This window comes from Harmonia axyridis, chromosome 1 (genome assembly GCF_914767665.1).
Source record: "Harmonia axyridis chromosome 1, icHarAxyr1.1, whole genome shotgun sequence".
Lineage (NCBI taxonomy): Eukaryota > Metazoa > Arthropoda > Insecta > Coleoptera > Coccinellidae > Harmonia > Harmonia axyridis.
Window position 1 is genome coordinate 5,266,129 of NC_059501.1, and position 22,560 is coordinate 5,288,688.

General features: G+C 36.1%; 3 protein-coding genes across 3 annotated transcripts; 2 read left to right on the forward strand and 1 right to left on the reverse strand.

Annotated features, from left to right (window-relative positions):
• The first annotated feature begins 315 nt into the window (after nt 1-315).
• LOC123670779 (balbiani ring protein 3-like) lies at nt 316-5,641 on the forward strand. Its single transcript, XM_045604327.1, has 2 exons — nt 316-510; nt 1,446-5,641. The coding sequence occupies exons 1-2, from the start codon at nt 501-503 to the stop codon at nt 5,639-5,641; spliced, it is 4,206 nt and encodes a 1,401-aa protein (XP_045460283.1). The 5' UTR covers nt 316-500.
• Nucleotides 5,642-7,626: 1,985 nt separating this feature from the next.
• LOC123684841 (probable insulin-like peptide 7) lies at nt 7,627-22,047 on the reverse strand. Its single transcript, XM_045624318.1, has 3 exons — nt 21,885-22,047; nt 8,896-9,053; nt 7,627-8,256 (listed from the first exon to the last, which is right to left on the reverse strand). Exons 1-3 carry the CDS (start codon nt 21,986-21,988, stop codon nt 8,084-8,086), a joined length of 435 nt encoding a protein of 144 aa, XP_045480274.1. The 5' UTR covers nt 21,989-22,047; the 3' UTR covers nt 7,627-8,083.
• On the forward strand, nt 9,956-19,193 carry LOC123684833 (balbiani ring protein 3-like). The gene is made up of 3 exons (XM_045624306.1): nt 9,956-10,184; nt 15,878-17,090; nt 18,237-19,193. Exons 1-3 carry the CDS (start codon nt 10,175-10,177, stop codon nt 19,003-19,005), a joined length of 1,992 nt encoding a protein of 663 aa, XP_045480262.1. The 5' UTR covers nt 9,956-10,174; the 3' UTR covers nt 19,006-19,193.
• Nucleotides 22,048-22,560: the final 513 nt, after the last annotated feature.

Consider the following 22,560-nt stretch of genomic DNA (forward strand, 5'->3'; position numbering starts at 1 on the left):
GGGAAAATGACAAACATTTGTATACTATTTGCATCAGTGCTTTATGAATGCATTCTTCAAACAACGAAAAGGAAGTTTCAACAATTTCTTGTATAATATCGAATAACACATGTTGACTTACGGGTATAACTATCTTCAGTATAAAAAATATATATCTAATTAATAAGCCACAATTTATCCTAATAGTTAACAATATTCAATACGTAATTCAACTGGTACCGAATTGAATTAACATGTTTCAGTCATGCGAACGATAAAAGCGATAAGAGATTGAATCAACTTAAAATTTCAAACAGATAACACTAGATCGTTCTGGAAAGCTTGTTGCACACAGCACACTCTGTATCGATTGCGTAGAATCAAGAAATGTGCACACGGCGCTAGATTATACTCCTAATATAAAATAGGCGTGCAATATTCCAGTCAGCGTACAGTAAACAGTGAAATACCGGTCAGTGTTTTAAAAGCTTTCGAAATAACCAAAACATTATACAGTCATCATGAGTCAAGGTAAGCTTCATTCATATTTTGTTTAATTATCCAGTTTTTATTTATATTGATTTTATGAATGTATGGAAATTTGATTGGTTTTTACAAAACCTTTTATTTCTCTTTTTCGGTTTTTTACTCTTGGTGTTGGGTGAAGAAAAATTAGTTTTAAATATTTTGGTTGACTATTTCCAAGAATAGTTTTGTAATTCTGAAGCTTACTTATAAATGTTTAGTAGAAATCAAATTTTGAACAGTTGTATTTCAAACAAATAACAGTTCAAACCCTTAATGATATAATTTGATCTCAATTTTAATTGAGAATTTTTTTTAGATGAAATAGGAAATATTGCAATATTAGTGTGAAATTTGCAGTTTTTTGATTGGTTTTTCTCATATGAGTTTGTTTTCTGATTTTCTTGCAGTGTTTAGAAGTTTTTCCCAAATAATTTGATTACTAGTTACATTCATATGATATATCAACAAATTCAAATTCAATTTCATTCTGATTGATATTGAAAATATAATTTTGCGTCTCATTACTCAACAGATAATTTTTGATGTGAGAAAATTGGATTAACGGGTAGATTTAGTACCATTTGCTGTCTATTGAGCCATATTTAATGATAACCTAAAATCAACAGTTTCCGAGATATTTGAGTACTTGTGTCACTTTACTTCATTCTTCGTGAATTTTTCTACGTTGACCATTTTTGGATTATTTTCATTAGAAAAGGATATGTATGAAAGAAGCAAAACTATGCTGTAATAGATGTTGAATAAGAATTAGTATGATTTGAAGTTGTTATATGAAAAATAGAATAGTGAATTTCTGATATAAATTTTCCTTTGTACTATTTTCAATTTATGATCTTGATACAAATCCTCGAATGTTTTTCAAGAAGTACTCAGATTTTACTTCCACAAAAAATTCACTAAATCTAATTTTTTTACAGCTAAAGGAGCCTGCTGCAGGAAGGAGCAAGTCAGCTGCAAATGCGACGATTGCAAATGCTCAGATTCCGGCAAATGCGGCCAAAGTTGCAAATGTGACAACTGCATATGCTGCTCAACCGAGAAGAGGTGTTGCAGCAAGGGTTGTGAGTGCGGAGACAGCTGCCAATGCAGCCCTGATATGAAGGATTGCATATGCACTAATTGCAAATGCTGCAAGTCCGATGACGCTTGCTGCAAAAAACCGGAGGACGCTTGCTGCAAGAAGACTGATGATGCTTGCTGCATTTGCGAATGCACTAATTGCATATGCTGCAAGTCCGATGACGCTTCCTGTAAAAAACCAGAGGACGCTTGCTGCAAGAAGACTGAAGATGCTTGCTGCATTTGCAAATGTACTAATTGCATATGCTGCAAGTCCGATGACGCTTCCTGTAAAAAACCAGAGGACGCTTGCTGCAACAAGACTGAAGATGCTTGCTGCATTTGCAAATGTACTAATTGCATAAGCTGCAAGTCCGATGACGCTTCCTGTAAGAAACCAGAGGATGCTTGCTGCAAGAAGACTGATGATGCTTGCTGTATTTGCGAATGCACTAATTGCATATGCTGCAAGTCCGATGACGCTTCCTGTAAGAAACCAGAGGATGCTTGCTGCAAGAAGACTGATGATACTTGTTGCATTTGCGAATGTACTAATTGCATATACTGCAGGTCCGATGGCGCTTCCTGTAAGAAACCAGAGGACGCTCGCTGCAAGAAGACTGATGATGCTTGCTGCATTTGCGAATGCACTAATTGCATATGCTGCAAGTCCGATGACGCTTCCTGTAAGAAACCAGAGGACGCTTTCTGCAAGAAGACTGATGATGCTTGCTGCATTTGCAAATGCACTAATTGCATAAGCTGCAAGTCCGATGACGATTGCTGCAAGAAACCGAAGAACGCTTGCTGCAAGAAGACTGATGATGCTTGCTGCATTTGCGAATGCACTAATTGCATATGCTGCAAGTCCTATGACGCTTCCTGTAAGAAACCAGAGAACGCTTGCAGCAAGGAACCGGACGATGCTTGCTGCAAGAAGACTGATGATGCTTGCTGCTTGTGCAAATGCACTAATTGCATAAGCTGCAAGTCCGATGACGCTTCCTGTAAGAAACCAGAGGATGCTTGCTGCAAGAAGACTGATGATGCTTGCTGCATTTGCGAATGCACTTATTGCATATGCTGCAAGTCCGATGAAGCTTGCTGCAAGAAACCGGAGGACGCTTGCTGCAAGAAGACTGAAGATGCTTGCTGCATTTGCGAATGCACTAATTGCATATGCTGCAAGTCCGATGACGCTTCCTGTAAGAAACCAGAGGACGCTTTCTGCAAGAAGACTGATGATGCTTGCTGCATTTGCAAATGCACTAATTGCATAAGCTGCAAGTCCGATGACGATTGCTGCAAGAAACCGAAGAACGCTTGCTGCAAGAAGACTGATGATGCTTGCTGCATTTGCGAATGCACTAATTGCATATGCTGCAAGTCCTATGACGCTTCCTGTAAGAAACCAGAGAACGCTTGCAGCAAGGAACCGGACGATGCTTGCTGCAAGAAGACTGATGATGCTTGCTGCATGTGCAAATGCACTAATTGCATAAGCTGCAAGTCCGATGACGCTTCCTGTAAGAAACCAGAGGATGCTTGCTGCAAGAAGACTGATGATGCTTGCTGCATTTGCGAATGCACTTATTGCATATGCTGCAAGTCCGATGACGCTTCCTGTAAGAAACCAGAGGACGCTCGCTGTAAGAAGACTGATGATGCTTGCTGCATTTGCGAATGCACTAATTGCATATGCTGCAAGTCCGATGACGCTTCCTGTAAAACACCAGAGGACGCTTGCTGCAAGAAGACTGAAGATGCTTGCTGCATTTGCAAATGTACTAATTGCATAAGCTGCAAGTCCGATGACGCTTCCTGTAAGAAACCAGAGGATGCTTGCTGCAAGAAGACTGATGATACTTGTTGCATTTGCGAATGTACTAATTGCATATACTGCAGGTCCGATGGCGCTTCCTGTAAGAAACCAGAGGACGCTCGCTGCAAGAAGACTGATGATGCTTGCTGCATTTGCGAATGCACTAATTGCATTTGCTGCAAGTCCGATGACGCTTCCTGTAAGAAACCAGAGGACGCTTGCTGCAAAAAACCGGAGGACACTTTCTGCAAAAAGACTGATGATGCTTGCTGCATTTGCAAATGCACTAATTGCATATGCTGCAAGTCCGATGACGCTTGCTGCAAGAAACCGGAGTATGCTTGCTGCAAGAAGATTGTTGATGCTTGCTGCATTTGCAAATGTACTAATTGCATAAGCTGCAAGTCCGATGACGCTTCCTGTAAGAAACCAGAGGATGCTTGCTGCAAGAAGACTGATGATGCTTGCTGTATTTGCGAATGTACTTTTTGCTTATGCTGCAAGTCCGATGACGCTTCCTGTAAGAAACCAGAGGACGCTTGCTGCAAGAAGACTGATGATGCTTGCTGCATTTGCAAATGTACTAATTGCATAAGCTGCAAGTCCGATGACGCTTCCTGTAAGAAACCAGAGGATGCTTGCTGCAAGAAGACTGATGATGCTTGCTGTATTTGCGAATGCACTTATTGCATATGCTGCAAGTCCGATGACGCTTCCTGTAAGAAATCAGAGAACGCTTGCTGCAAGAAGACAAATGATGCTTGTTGCATTTGCGATTGCACTAATTGCATATGCTGCAAGTCCGATGACGCTTGCTGCAAGAAACCGGAGTATGCTTGCTGCAAGAAGACTGATGATGCTTGCTGCATTTGCAAATGCACTAATTGCATATGCCGTAAGTCCGATGACGCTTCCTGTAAGAAACCAGAGGACGCTTGCTGCAAGAAGACTGATGATGCTTGCTGCATATGCAAATGTACCAATTGCATAAGCTGCAAGTCCGATGACGCTTCCTGTAAGAAACCAGAGGATGCTTGCTGCAAGAAGACTGATGATGCTTGCTGTATTTGCGAATGCACTTATTGCATATGCTGCAAGTCCGATGACGCTTCCTGTAAGAAACCAGAGGACCCTTGCTGCAAGAAGACTGATGATGCTTGCTGCATTTGCAAATGTACTAATTGCATAAGCTGCAAGTCCGATGACGCTTCCTGTAAGAAACCAAAGGATGCTTGCTGCAAGAAGACTGATGATGCTTGCTGTATTTGCGAATGCACTTATTGCATATGCTGCAAGTCCGATGACGCTTCCTGTAAGAAACCAGAGGATGCTTGCTGCAAGAAGACTGATGATGCTTGCTGTATTTGCGAATGCACTTATTGCATATGCTGCAAGTCCGATGACGCTTCCTGTAAGAAACCGGAGGATGCTTGCTGCAAGAAGACTGATGATGCTTGCTGTATTTGCGAATGCACTTATTGCATATGCTGCAAGTCCGATGACGCTTCCTGTAAGAAACCAGATGACCCTTGCTGCAAGAAGACTGATGATGCTTGCTGCATTTGCAAATGTACTAATTGCATAAGCTGCAAGTCCGATGACGCTTCCTGTAAGAAACCAGAGGATGCTTGCTGCAAGAAGACTGATGAGGCTTGCTGTATTTGCGAATGCACTTATTGCATATGCTGCAAGTCCGATGACGCTTCCTGTAAGAAACCGGAGGATGCTTGCTGCAAGAAGACTGATGATGCTTGCTGTATTTGCGAATGCACTTATTGCATATGCTGCAAGTCCGATGACGCTTCCTGTAAGAAACCAGAGGACCCTTGCTGCAAGAAGGCTGATGATGCTTGCTGCATTTGCAAATGTACTAATTGCATAAGCTGCGAGTCCGATGACGCTTCCTGTAAGAAACCAGAGGACCCTTGCTGCAAGAAGGCTGATGATGCTTGCTGCATTTGCAAATGTACTAATTGCATAAGCTGCAAGTCCGATGACGCTTCCTGTAAGAAACCAGAGGACCCTTGCTGCAAGAAGGCTGATGATGCTTGCTGCATTTGCAAATGTACTAATTGCATAAGCTGCAAGTCCGATGACGCTTCCTGTAAGAAACCGGAGGACGCTTGCTGCAAGAAGACTGATGATACTTGCTGCATTTGCGAATGCACTAATTGCATATGCTGCAAGTCCGATGACGCTTGCTGCAAGAAACCGGACGTTGCTTGCTGCTAGAAGTGAAGAGCGTTGTTTTGGGATTATGAGTACATGACAATTATGGGGTCTAAGCAATTGCTGCATATATTTTATAATAGGGAACATAATATATCAAGATGAAAATATTCCTATGTGTCAAAATTACATTCCCAATGTTGTTAGTCCAAGTGTAAATTGAATGCTTGAATAAAAAGTCTATGAAAATTAAGTTGCTTTCTTATCAATTAATTCCGGATATCATTAACTCTATAAAATAATTTTCGCTAACGAAAATAATGAATATTTGGGATAGTTGAAGAGGAAATTCAATCTCTTATAGAGATTGCATTGCGAAGTGTTGTAACCCTTCGCAATGTAACCCTGATGAAGCCGCTTAGACGGCGAAACAATTGTCGTGAATAATAAAATCTGTGGAAAGTAGTAAGTGTTTACATTTATTTTTTTTTACCGAATAATATGATTTTCCACCAAGTAAGGACTGAATCAATTAAATACTTCAATGAAATCGTTACATTGAGGACATTGCATTGTTCCACTGGAACTGCTTTCTTTGTTTATAGATGCTTAACTTTGTTTTGACATTAAAAAGTTAGGTTATAAATAAATCGGAGATACATAACCTCAAAGATAATGATCAAAACATTGATATTTTGAGAATTACTCTTTTATTTTACTGGGTGGAAATAATATTGGATTAAATTATAGAATGATCATACCGATCAGCCTTTTAACTACGTTTTTAAAACTTCTCTTAATTCCTGCATAGTATGTACCTACTATAAATAAAATTGATTTTTGAAATACTTGAATAAATATTGAATTAACAAACAATTTTCAGTTTTATAATTCAATTTATGTTTGCTTTTAGTTATTCGACCGACTTTGAAGTTCATAGAAACTGGCTTGCTATAACACATAGCTTGCCAATTAAGAAATGGTACTTCGAAAACACATCAGAATGGACTCTAGATTACCCTCCACTTTTTGCTTGGTTCGAATACTTATTGTCATTTCCAGCTCAGTTATTCGACAAGAATATGCTAGTGGTTGAAAATTTAAACTATGATTCAAAGCAAACTATTCTTTTCCAAAGACTTTCAGTTATATTTATTTATTAGTTGGGAATGGTTTTTGTTCTTGTACTAATCGTTCAAGAATTTCAAAAGAATTGCTATTGTAGATGCTGCAAAGACTTCATTTCCATTTGGATAACATGTTCATGAGAATGCAATATTAATGTCTGTAATTCCCCTAAGGTAATCAACAAAGAATAAAATTTTCTCACTCTTAAAGACTTTTCCCTTGTTCATTTTTTGGTTATGTCCATGATCTTCTTGAAATCAATATAAAATTTTCCAATTTCAAATCTAATTCATTCAAGAATTTATGTTTTTTTTTTTAAGATTATTGTCTATCATCAGATATTTCGATGCAAGAATTTTTCTGCTTCTTTCTACAGTTGGACATTATTCCCTATTTCCCTTATTGTTTCCAACAAATTTGATTTCAGTTAAAATTTTGATATTCCTCATGTATTATTCTCTCTATGCATTCCATAGTTTAACGAAAGTATATACCCTCAAAATTTGTAAATATTCTTAACCATTGTTATATATTCCAGAGAGTTTATATCTGTTAGGTTTGAGTTAAATTTATTTTATGAAAATTTTATACATTATTTATTAAGCCTTGGCGAAAAATTACCTTTCCTACCTTTGATGATTTCTGTTTATTGTTCCATAGGTGTCATGTAAATTGTTGGTTTAGATATTATATTTACTTTTTTCAAACTCCTATTGTACAAACAAAATTGAAATCTAAATAAAATTTTATACTTGATTTTATTAAATTTCTTTTATTCCACATCCCAGAAATAATTTCTGTGAATTTCCAATTGAAATTTTGTTAAATATGCCAGATCAACCTGTTTCCAAAAATATAAGGCTGAAAAACAGCTAGGTATTATAGATCTATTGGTGAAGGACAATAATCTATTATTTTGCTTTCTTGATATTTTTAATGAAATATTTCTCTCAATGTCGAAAGATAATTTTATATCTTTTATCAGGCTGAAATATTTACAATTATTAACTATGTTGATGTCATATTACACAAAAAACATGTTTCAATGCTATGTTTACTATTTACTTCAACAGATCATCCAGTAATTTATGAGTATTTGATTTCATCAAAGAAATGGAAAGTATTCGATATTCTCTATTTATTATAAAATTCCATAGAGCACCAGTCTTTGATATTACGTATTTGAGTTAAAATTAGAGTTGAAAGAGTATCGATATAAAATATGAAGGCGAAACAGATAAAAAAAATAATATATTCATAATAAAATTCTTCATTAAAAATGAACAAATTTCATTGAGTATAACACAAATAGTCTCAACATTTTGGTTGTAATTCGAATACTTCCCATAGTGGATAAAGTAATCAGTGAATGTTGAGTTAAACATAAGATGTATAACGTTTATTAGTGGGACAATATTCCGCATATTCTTCCCAAGTACACCCTGAAGATTTGCAACATTCTGAAGTTATGGAGCCTGTTCTTCTGTTCATGCCTCGTCGGGAACGCAAAAAGATTTTTGCCTTTTTTTCTGGAATCCAAGGATATTTCACTGAAACAAAAAATTAACTTGATAAGAGATTGCTCACCACAGGGTTTCCCAATAATAAGTTTTTTCACAACAGAATGAAACCTTATTGGAAAACCTTTTTTTAAAGATATCTTATCTTGACCTATCCATTTCTGAAAAAGCTTGAGCAGTCTTAGAAAGGATAATTTTTTTATTGGAGTGTTTCTTCTTGTTTTTCCTCCACAATTTATTATCTACAAATAAAAATAATGTAGATATTTTGTCATTTATGAACAATTCATGCGATGGTCATGAAAGTTTAGGAACTTGTAAAGTAAATCACTGCACTATCAAAACTTTTTGACGTGGCGCATTCGCCATTAGGTAGCGTTTAGCTTATTTCAAAATTTTTCCATTGCGTAGATAAAAACTCTGAGCTTTTCTTGGATACTATGAAAGAGTTGGGTGCTATAAATTCCGCACAAAAATGAATGGCTTTATCATCCATATCGATTCGCCAGCGATCAATTTGAACAATAATTCCTAAGAAACTATAAGCAATGTGATCTTATAAAAAAAAACAGTAATTTCCACTAATCTATTAGATATCAGTGGTAATTACTTTGTTTTATTATTTTTTATAAAGAATTAAGTTAGAGTCGAATACTTATGATTGCTTACCGTCCTCATCGAAAATATTGTCGGATCTTTTGGCTGGTTTTCTTCTGTTGATTCGATAAATATCATTTTCACATGCCCAAAATAGGTGTTTTATTAGTGTCTCCCTACATCGTACATATTTTTCCCTGTGCCAAGCTTCTCTCCAATCTGAATGAGACCTATAAGGAAAGTTATATGTTCATGAAATTTTCCAAGACTACTGTTTACATAGATTCATGATGATATCTTTCGAATGCTTGCAAATCAATGGATTTATTATCGAGTAAATTAATTGATTTGCTCTCGAAAATTTCCACGAAGCATCCCAGAGCGGTCACCCATCCAGATATTGATCCCACTCGAAGCTTGGATTCCTTTCCAACGCTCTTTTCGAAAACTATGAGGGAATATTTGAAAAAATTTGGTGCAAAAATTGGAGGATGTATCGCGTTGATTTTCCTCGTCCGCGAATCAGATACTTCAAATTTGAAGGCAAATAATGAGGCAATTAAATACATATAGTCATTTTTAAAAAAAAAACTAAAACATCCAGTATCTCGGATTACGAAGCATTTGCGAACAAAAGTCTTGAAGCAAACATTATTTTGTCACTTAGAATCACCTGCTGAAGTTTGTTACATTTATTCATTAACACCCTTTGTATAATTATTGTCATTTTGTATTATTATAAGATTTTTTTCTTAAGTATTCAGTTATTTGCAATAAAAAAGAAATTAAGCCATCTTAAGAACTTTGCAGTATTTTTTCATCGAGTCGTAATATTCTATAAGATTGGGAAAATGACAAACCTTTGTATACTATTTGCATCAGTGCTTTATGAATGCATTCTTCAAACAACGAAAAGCAAGTTATTTCAACAAGTTCTTGGTATAATATCGAATAACACATGTTGACTTACGAGTATAACTATCTTCAGTATAAAAAATATATATCCAATTAATAAGTCACAATTCATCCTAATAGTTAACAAAATTCAATACGTAATTCAACTGGTACCGAATTGAATTAACAAGTTCCAGTCATGCGAATGATAAAAGCGATAAGAGATTGAATCAACAATTAAAATTTCAAACAGATAACACTAGATGGTTCTGGAAAGCTTGTTGCACACAGCACACTCTGTATCGATTGCGTAGAATCAAGAAATGTGCACACGGCGCTAGATTATACTCCTAATATAAAATAGGCGTGCAATATTCCAGTCAGCGTACAGTAAACAGTGAAATACCGGTCAGTGTTTTAAAAGCTTTCGAAGTAACCAAAACATTATACAGTCATCATGAGTCAAGGTAAGCTTCATTCATATTTTGTTTAATTATCCAGTTTTTATTTATATTGATTTTATGAATGTATGGAAATTTGATTGGTTTTTACAAAACACCCTCTTTTATTTTTTTTTCGGTTTTTTACTCTTGGTGTTGGGTGAAGAAAAATTAGTTTTGAATTTTTTGGTTGACTATTTCCAAGAATAATTTTGTAATTTTGAAGCTTACATATAAATGATTGGTATAAATCAAATTTTGAACAGTTGAATTTCAAACAAATAACAGTTCAAACCCTTAATGATATTATTTATTCCTCGTCTTTTAAAAATTAATTTTAATTGAAAATTTTTTTCAGATGAAATAGGAAATATTGCAATATTAGTCTGAAATTTGCATTTTTTCGATAGGTTCTTCTCATTTGAGTTTGTTTCCTGATTTGTTTGCAGTGTTTAGTAGTTTTTCCCAAATAATTTGATCACTAGTTACATTCATATGATATATCGAACATATTCTAATTCAATTTCATTCTGATTGATATTGAAAATATAATTTTGCGTCTCAATACTCAACAGATTATTTTTGATGAGAGAAAATTGGATTAACGGGAAATTCGAAGCCAGTTTTTCGTTTATCTGAAAAAAACTAAATGAAATTTCTTATACAATTTTCCTTTTCATTCAACAGAATTGAATCAGATGGAGTTTACATCGATATACATTTTTGCGGTACATTTCAATGTCATTTATAGCTCTTGATAATTTTATGGAAAATTGACGTTTTCTAGTGAATTCAGCAAAAACTCAAGTTTATTACTTAGTAAGCCGGTCTGAATGCAACCTTTGTCATTTTCAAATAATAATATTTTTTATTCATGCTATTACATTTCACAATGTTTACATACGTCAAATACAAAAAGAAAATATATACTCATGAAAAATCCTGAAAATTATTCAAATAGTATTCATTCAATGAGAAAAAGCATTTATTCAACAAGTATTTTTTCAAACAAAGTTTGAATTGTTTAGTAGGCATCGCCCTCACAGTGGGTGGCAGGCTGTTGAAGAGCTTAGGCCCATAGTAAGTTACACCGCACTTTACCTTATTGATTCTGTGGAAATCAGGATAAATTAGATCTCTTTTTCGTGTGTTATATTCATGAATATCCTGGTGTGTTCTATATTCCTCCTCATGCGACTTTACAAACAACAAACACTGAAAAATGAACAGACACGGGACAGTAAGTATTTTTTTATCCTAAAAGACATGTTTGCATTCATCTCTGTAATTAAGTCTACCCAAAACTCTGATAGCCTTTCTTTGCAATCCAAAGAGTCGTTTCACACCAGCATCATGACCCCAGCACAAAATACCATATGTTATCCTAGATTCTATGAATCCACGATACACAGACAATAACACAGAATCCGACACAACATCAGTTAATGACCGCAATGCAAAAACACCTGACGTAATTGAACTACAGACTTTATCGATGTGAGCATTCCATGACAAATTACCCTCCATATGTACACCTAAAAATTTGATTGGTTCAAGTGAATTCATCCCTCCTAGATCTCTCATTGAAAAATACATATACTCTGTCTTCGTTTCATTCAAGCTGAGCTGGTTGCTATTGATCCATTCTGAAACAACAGAGGACAACTCTCCCAAAATGTGAACTATAAGCTCCCTAGACTGAGCCTTTTTGAGCACAGTTGTGTCATCAGCAAAAAGAACAAAGTCCGCATCAGGGTCGCAGCTCACAAGATCGTTGACGTAGATGAGGAAGAGAAGCGGTCCGAGAACCGATCCCTGTGGCACACCGCAATCAACACTTGACAAGTCAGACAGATCTCCCCCGACATCAACACACTGCACCCTATCAGACAAATAGGAGCCCAAAAGTTCAATTGCACCCTGATCGAACTGATACCTCTTTAATTTATAAAGAAGATGCTCTCTAGACACGCAATCAAAAGCCTTGCTCAAGTCACAGAAAAGTCCACCCACGTATAAACCATCACTATATCCTTCATTAATAATTTTCATAAGCTCTGTGATGGCAGCTGTTGTAGAGAGGCCGCTTCTGAATCCGAATTGGGAGCTATTAAAGAGGCAGTTGCTCTCAAAATAGGAGGTTAACTGTAGCTGCATAACCCTTTCCAAGACCTTTGAGAACAATGGTATAATCGATATTGGTCTATAGTTGTTGACCAATTGCACTGAACCCTTTTTATGAACAGGAACAACTCTTGCTACCTTAAGTATTTTCGGGAAGATGTTATCTTTTAAGCATAGATTCATCAATTTGGTGAGTGGACCAATTAATTCATTTACTAGACTCTTGAGTATTTTGATATTGAATCCATAATAGTCTCGACTACTCTTATTATTTAGTTTCATAATGATATCTCTAGCCTCAGATACAAGAGAGAACTTAAATCGAATATCATGTAATCTGGACCCTATCGAACTACAGTAGTTATTCATAAATTCCGCCGATGTCCTTCTAGATGGTGGTATATTCATGATGATCTTTTTGGGTGAATCAACGAAAAATTGGTTGAATCTATTAGCAGTGATATTATTTTTACTTGTTATTTTTTTCTTCAACAGATTGGTACTACTTTTGATAACGTTCCATACAGATCTTGGATTATAATTGTGTTTCCGGATATAGTTGTCATTATATTGCTTTTTTGCAATCTTAATTTCACGTCGATATAATTTTTGATAGTCACTTACTATTTTCTTCGCATTGGGTGTCTTATAAACTTCAACAAGATCTCTATAAAAAATTAATCTCTCGCGCATATTTTTCAGATCATTACTGAACCAAGAAATAGGCAAGGAGTTAACAGAATGCTTATATGTTTTTGGGGGAAATGATAAATCCACACAATTCTTTATAAATGTCACAAACATATCAAACTTGCTCTCTGTACCAATATTAGTATCCCATATAAAATCCCAACAAATATCCCTAACCAGATATTTGAGAGTATCCATTCCCACCCTAGTAAGTGGTCTACACACAGTCACTTCACCAACTCCTCGTGTTCCTACATCACAAACAAATTCAGTCTCTATGCCCAAATGATCAGAGAAACCCAGATCAATCACGCAACCCCTACAATCATCAACATTTGTGAAAATGTTATCCAAACATGCACTTCCTCTAGTAGCAGACGACACAATACCATGGAGACCATATGAAGAGAAAAGATCCACGATCGCAGATTTATTAGTGCTATCTCTGAGAAAATTAATGTTAAAATCCCCCAGGACGAAAACACGAAAGTCACAACAATTTATTAATTCTAGAATACTTGCAATTACATCCAGAAAAACATTGAAGTTACCCAGTGGAGATCGATAAACAGCTATAATCAAGGTCTTCAATTGAGTGGACTGGATTGCACAAACCTCACTTTCCACTTCAACTGATTTTGAGTTTATATCATTTCTGGGTACAAATTTATCAACATGAAAATTTCTAAGAGCGGCCGCCACACCACCATGACCACGATGCCTACGGGAATAGGAAGAAAGAACTGTAAAATCATGCAACTTTACTTGCTCCAGCTCCCTCACACACATCCAATGTTCACTGAACAAAACAATATCGTGATCTAAACATAAAGCCTCTATTTGTTCAATCTTATTACGAAGACATTGGACATTTATATGAAGAAGCCTCAGCCTTAGACTACGCTGTCCTTTCTCCCCCCCTTCTGAAAAAAATTCTGAAAATTAAAAGCTCTTATAATTGCACCACTAGGCCAAAAATCTTTATTATTTAACAATTTATAAGTATCGTCATTAGGAGTGCCTATACTGAACGCAGAATTGGATCCTACAGTGTTCAATTTCTTAACTATAATATTTTCTGATGTCTTTAAATTACTCATATACTTTTTAACTGCTTCCTCTGAAATATCACCTGCAATTCTTCCAAGATATATCCACCGCTTTTTTGGTGCACCCTTAATGTTATCTTGTTCAGGGGCATTGATTCCAGTACACACTGTTGCTGTTTTGCCCTTTCGTTTCCCAGGTACTACTTTCCATTCATTTGTCTTTTTGTCAGAATATGGCTGTTCAGCATGGCTATGGTCAACCTCATTGATTACAGTTTTGACATTTGAACTATCTTGACCCTTATTAGTTTTATTCATAGTTGCTCCCACATTTTTAGAACTTCTGGTATTCCTCACATAGCCACCTTCGTTACCTATCTTCGAGTTTAACACAGATGCTTCGCTAATTAATTGCAGATTAGATACGTTCTTGGACCCAGATGTAGAACTGATAGGTTGTTTTTCCGTATTATAAGTTGTTGCAGTCGGAAAACAAATCTGTTTTTGTTGTGTCGGTATTTCATTTTTATTTATTATCAATTTCTGCAAATTAATTGTATAATCCAAATCATTTATGGACTTTTGCATTAATTCTTTTTCACGGTTTAAACATATTATCTCCTTTTTAAGTATTTCATTATCATCATGTGGAATTACAGACGATTTATCCAATGTTTTCAGTTTTTCACAACATGAATCGCAAAACCATTTTACATTTTTATTTTCCGAGAAAATTCTCAACCATGCATCCTTTAGAGATGCACACACTACATGTAGTTTCATCGCACATAATGAACACTTTACTAATTTGGTATTAACCACAAAATTATCAGAGCACTTCTTACATACATCCGCACTCTCCAACATCTTGATAGAGTAACTCTATCTAAATATAACGAATATTTAGCCATCCAACAATAAAAAACAATTACACTCAGTTTAGTAGAGTGATAATTGCATCATTTGAATTTCAATTTCCCGAAATGAAATGAGGATTTTCCTCATTTTTCAATATTCTTCTTGAATTTTGCACAAATTTTGAAATTGGTATTGTATACAGGGTGTTCCCAAATTAGACTTGAACCTTGAAGGAGATTTAGTATCATTTGCTGTCGATTGAGCCATATTTAATTATAACTTAAAATCAACAGTTTTCGAGATATTTGAGTACTTGTGTCACTTCACTTCACTTCGTAAATTTTTCTACGTTGACCATGTTTGATTTCAATTTTGGATTATTTTCATCAGAAAAGGATATGTATGATAAGAGGAAAACTATGCTGTAATAGATGTTGAATAAGAATTAGTATGATTTCAAGTTGTTATATGAAAAATAGAAAAGTAAATTTCTAATATAATTTTTCCTGCAATTTTCGATTTCCACAATTTAAGTATGACCAGATTATTAAACAACTTTCCGAATTCCTTCTCTATTTCCTGAAAAAGTTTTCGTTTGTTTATTTCCGCCTGAAATTTACTCTCAATCTTCTCGCTGCTTCAACTATTCTGACGGTGTTAGATCCGGACTTCTCGCTGACAATGGAAATAATCCAAAATTATAATAAAATTTGTTCAACGTAGAAAAAATGGACTAAAAATGTAGTAAAGTGTGAAATCTTTGAAAAACACAAGAGTTTTAATATATATCTTTTTTGGGCATAATTAGGCCGAATTGCCGCCCCTCAAATAAAAGCGCTTCAATGTTTCACCCCTAACGCCGGCCCTGATTGTATCATTTTTATTGTGAACTCTTTACTATTTTTAATTTATGATCTTGATACGAATCCTCATATGTTTTTCAAAAAGTACTCAGATTTCACTTCCACAAAATAATCACTAAATCAATTTTTTTTACAGCCGAAGGAGCCTGCTGCAAGAAGGAGCAAGTCAGCTGCAAATGCGACGATTTCAAATGCTCAGATTCCGGCAAATGCGACCAAAGTTTCAAATGTGACAACTGCATATGCTGCTCAACCGAGAAGAACTGTTGCAGCAAGGGTTGTGAGTGTGGAGACAGCTGCCAATGCAGCTCTAATAAGAAGGATTGCAAATGCTGCAAGTCCGATGACGCTTCCTGTAAGAAACCAGAGGACGCTTCCATCAAGAAGACTGATGATGCTTGCTGCATTTGCAAATGCACTAATTGCATAAGCTGCAAGTCCGATGACGCTTACTGCAAGGAACCGGACGACGCTTGCTGCAAGAAGACTGATGATGCTTGCTGCATTTGCGAATGCACTAATTGTATATGCTGCAAGTCCGATGACGCTTCCTCTAAGAAACCAGAGGACGCTTGCTGCAAGAAGACTGATGATGCTTGCTGCATTTGTAAATGCACTAATTGCATAAGCTGCAAGTCCGATGACGATTGCTGCAAGAAACCGGAGGACGCTTGCTGCAAGAAGACTGATGATGCTTGCTGCATATGCGAATGCACTAATTGCATATGCTGCAAGTCCGATGACGCTTTCTGTAAGAAACCAGGGGACGCTTGCTGCAAGAAGACTGATGATGATTGCTGCATTTGCGAATGCACTAATTGCATATGCTGCAAGTCCGATGACGCTTTCTGTAAGAAACCAGGGGACGCTTGCTGCAAGAAGACTGATGATGCTTGCTGCATTTGTAAATGCACTAATTGCATAATCTGCAAGTCCGATGACGATTGCTGCAAGAAGACTGATGATGCTTGCTGCATTTGCGAATGCACTAATTGCATATGCTGCAAGTCCGATGACGCTTCCTGTAAGAAACCAGAGGACGCTTGCTGCAAGAAGACTGATGATGATTGCTGCATTTGCGAATGCACTAATTGCATATGCTGCAAGTCCGATGACGCTTTCTGTAAGAAACCAGGGGACGCTTGCTGCAAGAAGACTGATGATGCTTGCTGCATTTGTAAATGCACTAATTGCATAATCTGCAAGTCCGATGACGATTGCTGCAAGAAGACTGATGATGCTTGCTGCATTTGCGAATGCACTAATTGCATATGCTGCAAGTCCGATGACGCTTCCTGTAAGAAACCAGAGGACGCTTGCTGCAAGAAGACTGATGATGCTTGCTGCATTTGTAAATGTAGTAATTGCATATGCTGCAAGAAACCGGAGGACGCTCGCTGCAGGAAGACTGATGATGCTTGCTGCATTTGTAAATGCACTAATTGCATATGCTGCAAGTCCGATGACGCTTCCTGTAAGAAACCAGAGGACGCTTGCTGCAAGAAGACTGATGATGCTTGCTGCATATGCAAATGCACTAATTGCATATGCTGCAAGTCCGATGACGCTTCCTGTAAGAAACCAGAGGACGCTTGCTGCAAGGAGACTGATGATGCTTGTTGCATTTGTAAATGTAGTAATTGCATATGCTGCAAGAAACCGGAGGACGCTTGCTGCAGGAAGACTGATGATGCTTGCTGCATTTGTAAATGCACTAATTGCATATGCTGCAAGTCCGATGACGCTTCCTGTAAGAAACCAGAGGACGCTTGCTGCAAGAAGACTGATGATGCTTGCTGCATATGCAAATGCACTAATTGCATATGCTGCAAGTCCGATGACGCTTCCTGTAAGAAACCAGAGGACGCTTGCTGCAAGAAGACTGATGATGATTGCTGCATTTGCGAATGCACTAATTGCATATGCTGCAAGTCCGATGACGCTTCCTGTAAGAAACAAGAGGACGCTTGCTGCAAGAAGACTGATGATGCTTGCTGCATTTGCAAATGCACTAATTGCATATGCTGCAAGTCCGATGACGATTGCTGCAAGAAACCGGAGGACGCTTGCTGCAGGAAGACTGATGATGCTTGCTGCATTTGTAAATGCACTAATTGCATATGCTGCAAGTCCGATGACGCTTCCTGTAAGAAACCAGAGGACGCTTGCTGCAAGAAGACTGATGATGCTTGCTGCATTTGTAAATGCACTAATTGCATATGCTGCAAGTCCGATGACGCTTCCTGTAAGAAACCAGAGGACGCTTGCTGCAAGAAGACTGATGATGATTGCTGCATTTGCGAATGCACTAATTGCATATGCTGCAAGTCCGATGACGCTTCCTGTAAGAAACCAGAGGACGCTTGCTGCAAGAAGACTGATGATGCTTGCTGCATTTGCAAATGCACTAATTGCATATGCTGCAAGTCCGATGACGCTTCCTGTAAGAAACCAGAGGACGCTTGCTGCAAGAAGACTGATGATGATTGCTGCATTTGCGAATGCACTAATTGCATATGCTGCAAGTCCGATGACGCTTCCTGTAAGAAATCAGAGGACGCTTGCTGCAAGAAGACTGATGAAGCTTGCTGCATTTGCGAATGCACTAATTGCATATGCTGTAAGTCCGATGACGCTTCCTGTAAGAAACCAGAGGACGCTTGCTGCAAGAAGACTGATGATGCTGGCTGCATTTGTAAATGCACTAATTGCATAAGCTGCAAGTCCGATGAAGATTGCTGCAAGAAACCAGAGGACGCTTGCTGCAGGAAGACTGATGATGCTTGCTGCATTTGTAAATGCACTAATTGTATAAGCTGCAAGTCCAATGACGATTGCTGCAAGAAGACTGATGATGCTTGCTGCATTTGCGAATGCACTAATTGCTTATGCTGCAAGTCCGATGACGCATCCTGTAAGAAACCAGAGGATGCTTGCAACAAGAAGACTGATGATGCTTGTTGCATTTGTAAATGTACCAATTGCATAAGCTGCAAGTCCGATGACGATTGCTGCAAGAAGACTGATTATGCTTGCTGCATTTGCGAATCCACTAATTGCATAAGCTGCAAGTCCGATAACGCTTCCTGTAAGAAACCAGAGGACGCTTGCATCAAGAAGACTGATGATGCTTGTTGCATTTGTAAATGTACTAATTGCATAAGCTGCAAGTCCGATGACGATTGCTGCAAGAAGACTGATGATGCTTGCTGCAAGAAACCGGACGACGCTTGCTGCAAAAAGACGGACGTTGTTTGCTGCTAGAAGTGAAGAGCGTTGTTTTGGGAATCAGTACATTACAATTATGAGGTCTAAGCAATTGCTGCATATATTTTATAATAGGGAACATAATATGTTAAGATGAAAGTATTCCTATGTTTCAAAATTACTTTCCAAATGACGATATATTGTTAGTCCATGTGTAAATTGATTGCTTGATTAAAAAGTCTATGAAAATTAAGTTGCTTTTTTATCAATTACTTCCGGATATCATTAACTTTATAAAATGATTTTCGCTAACGAAAATTATGAATATTTGGGATAGTTGAAGAGGAAATTCAATTTCTTATACAGAAATGAATTCGAAAACATTAATTTTTTTTTTCTAAAAGAAATTAACGGAATTTGAAGACAAAAGTAATTTTTCAACGATTTAATGATTATATCTAATTTCGTTTTCAAAATAAGCACTATGGAAATTTAGCTCATCATTTTCAAAAATAAATATTTTACCTTCCTATTGAATTGGTTTTTTAGTTCAGTGTTACAGAAAGTTTCTACAACAATGTTGTCATGAACCATACGTCTCTGCTCGAATTGCATTTTATTCGGTCAAAAAAAATTTTGTTAGGTATCTACTTCAACATCTTCAATGAACTTGCGGATGCAGCATACCTAATTCTCAAAACCTAGTGTTTCAATGCGGATTCATCACTATGGTTATTTCTTACGTGATCCATATGTGTTCCATGTATTTTACTAGAATATTACGCGAAATTCGTCCTATATACAGGGTGTTTCCTAAACATGCGGCAAAAATTCAGGGGGTTGTTCCTTGGACTATTCTAAGAATATTTTGTTCATTGATGATTTTTGAAAAACCTATTTGTTTCGAAGATATAGGGGAAACAAAATTTCAGATAATAACATTTTATTATGAAAAATTACATGAAATGACCACCTCTAACCAGCATACAAGCATCCAATCTTCTCCTCATTAACTGCATAGCGATTCATAATAGTCAAAGATAAAATGTTAATTGCTAATACATCACAAAACGAATTCAAATGAAAACCGTGTTTAATCTGTATTCCTTTACCATCTGCACTTATCAATTTTTAGTCAAAAAACTGGCCGTTTTTAGTAATTGGAATGTTGTTAAACAAATTTAAAAATAAATTGTACCTACTTAGTAAACACAGTGCGGTACGCATTTTTATTTAAACTATTATTAATTTTAAAAATATGAAAAATGTTGTTCGCCCTGTATCTTCGAAACAAAGAGGTTTTTCAAAAATCATCCAAGGACAAAACATGCTTAAAATAGTCCAAGGAACAACCCCCTGAATTTTTGCCGCATGTTTAGGAAACACCCTGTATATATAAACGTACAATCAGTTGTAAAAAATGAAACAAGTTAATAATCGCCCAAATTTGAAGTCTCATAGTTTTCTTATTTTTAGCTTAATTTTCAAAATTCTTTCAGTGAACTGTACATAAAATTATAAATTTTCATCGAACAATAACAAAATGTTGAAAAGATCTTGATGAAAAATGTTTTGAAATTAGGGTTTGAAACAAACTTCTGATTAACCCTGTATACTTTCTAATTAGCCATCAATTGATTGAATATGCAAGTTTAAATTAATAATTTTATCCACAGTTTACAGTAAAAATGTTGAAAATCGAACTGAAATTAAGAAAACTATGAGAATTCAAATTTTACTAAATATGTATAGTATATCAATCGGAGGAAGCCAGAATGTTTCGATTATACAAGGGTTGTCCAAGTTACCAGAAATTCGTTTGTGGCCGGCGAATTTATTGCTTAACAATACTTTCAAATAAACCCCAGTATTTAGCGGATCGTGGTATCCACTTCAAAGGGACATCTGATGGCCAAGCGTTTTTATGAACTAGTTCAAGTGACTTTGGATATACCATATCAACTTGTTTTTTTTTGCAATCTAAACAGTTAATTTAATCAATTTATTCTTGAAAAACTTTGAACAATTTGTTATAAAGAGTTTGAATTGCAATGAAGCGTATTATACAGGACAAAGGTCATGTAATATTCAAAATTTGAATTACCTCGTTATACTAAATGCTGATAGCATCCCCAAAAAATTCATGAAGAATATCGAAAAAAAAAATTAAATATTTCAATGAAAATTCATAATTTTTATCGAGTTGAGGTGTTGACCGGTCATGGAAACCAATAATATTAAGCTTCATGAAGAATTTTGAGCTGATTGCTTCATCAGAACAATAATCAGAAAATTCATGCACAGTATCTAGCAAAATCTAGTGCTTCAGTGTTTGCAAATCTGACCGAGTTGAAATTGAGCGTCTATAAAAGTATAATAACATTCTTTATGCTCAATTTCATGTTGATTGCATCTCCCGAACCATAGAAAATTATCAAGGAAATATTTCCGTAGAATAAATCAGACTTAATTGAAATTTAGTTTGAACCAATAAACAGGGTGTTAGAGAATAAGTGCGACAAGCGACAAGACGGAAAATTCAAAATCGATTACAGAGCCATCTGTGACGAATCCTGCAAAATTGTTCGTACAAATCTTTTGTATTTTTTGCCGAAGAATACGAATCTTCAATAAAAACAGGGGTTCTCATTTGAAATTCCAAAATTGACCCTCGTACACCTAAGGAGGAATTAAATGGTAGATTATTTAGCAAGTTAAATTCAAAGAAACATAACAGGATTATCAATATCAATTTCGGAGCAATCTAGTAATTTTAAAATTAAAATATAAAATTTTCTTCGATGAAAAACAGCTCATGTGCTTTTACGTGGGAAGAAAGTTAGATGAAAAGCATCAAAAACGAATTTTACGAAAACAATGGAAACGTGAAATAAAAATTGTCAACTTATTCAGATTTAGAAAAAAAAAATTCTCACCTCTGCTTAAAAATAAGTTCCAGTTCGTTGTCTACCTGCGTGCATTCATAAACATTCAAAAGTACACAGAATACAACGGCTAAAGTCAAAAAAGGTACCAACATCAGGATTTTTTGAACCGATTCCCGTCAACAGCCTTATACCTCTTCGATCAACATTTATAGTGAGTGTCTCGTAATGGAAAAACGTATTTTATCCAATTGGAGGACACCGTTGGACTGGAAGAAAAAGTGCAGCGTCGTTTTCTTGAAACTTTCCAGCGTCTTTTCAGCGCAGACGTCGCGAAGAGGCGTTTCTACTTATCACCTGATAATAATGTTTTTTTTTTCATTGCAAAAAATGTTTTATAGATAAATCGAACATCCTCTGAAAATGGCATAATATAGGAGTGAATTTTAGTCAACATAGGTATAAGAATTTCAAACATTCTGAATGAAAATAATAGATAGAACCTGGTTAGTCCCGGGACTTTTTGGGTGAAATGTTAAAATTTTCGATTTAATTTCCACGCCCTGTATATTTTACCACAGAAATATTTGATATATTTCGATCTCAGAGTTATAAAAATAGATAGAGGGAGCATATGTAATTTTCAGTTAGCAAATTTTGTCCCCAATATGAACTATTAAATTTGACATGAAGCGCGCGGTAATGAAAACATATGTGAAAGTGATAC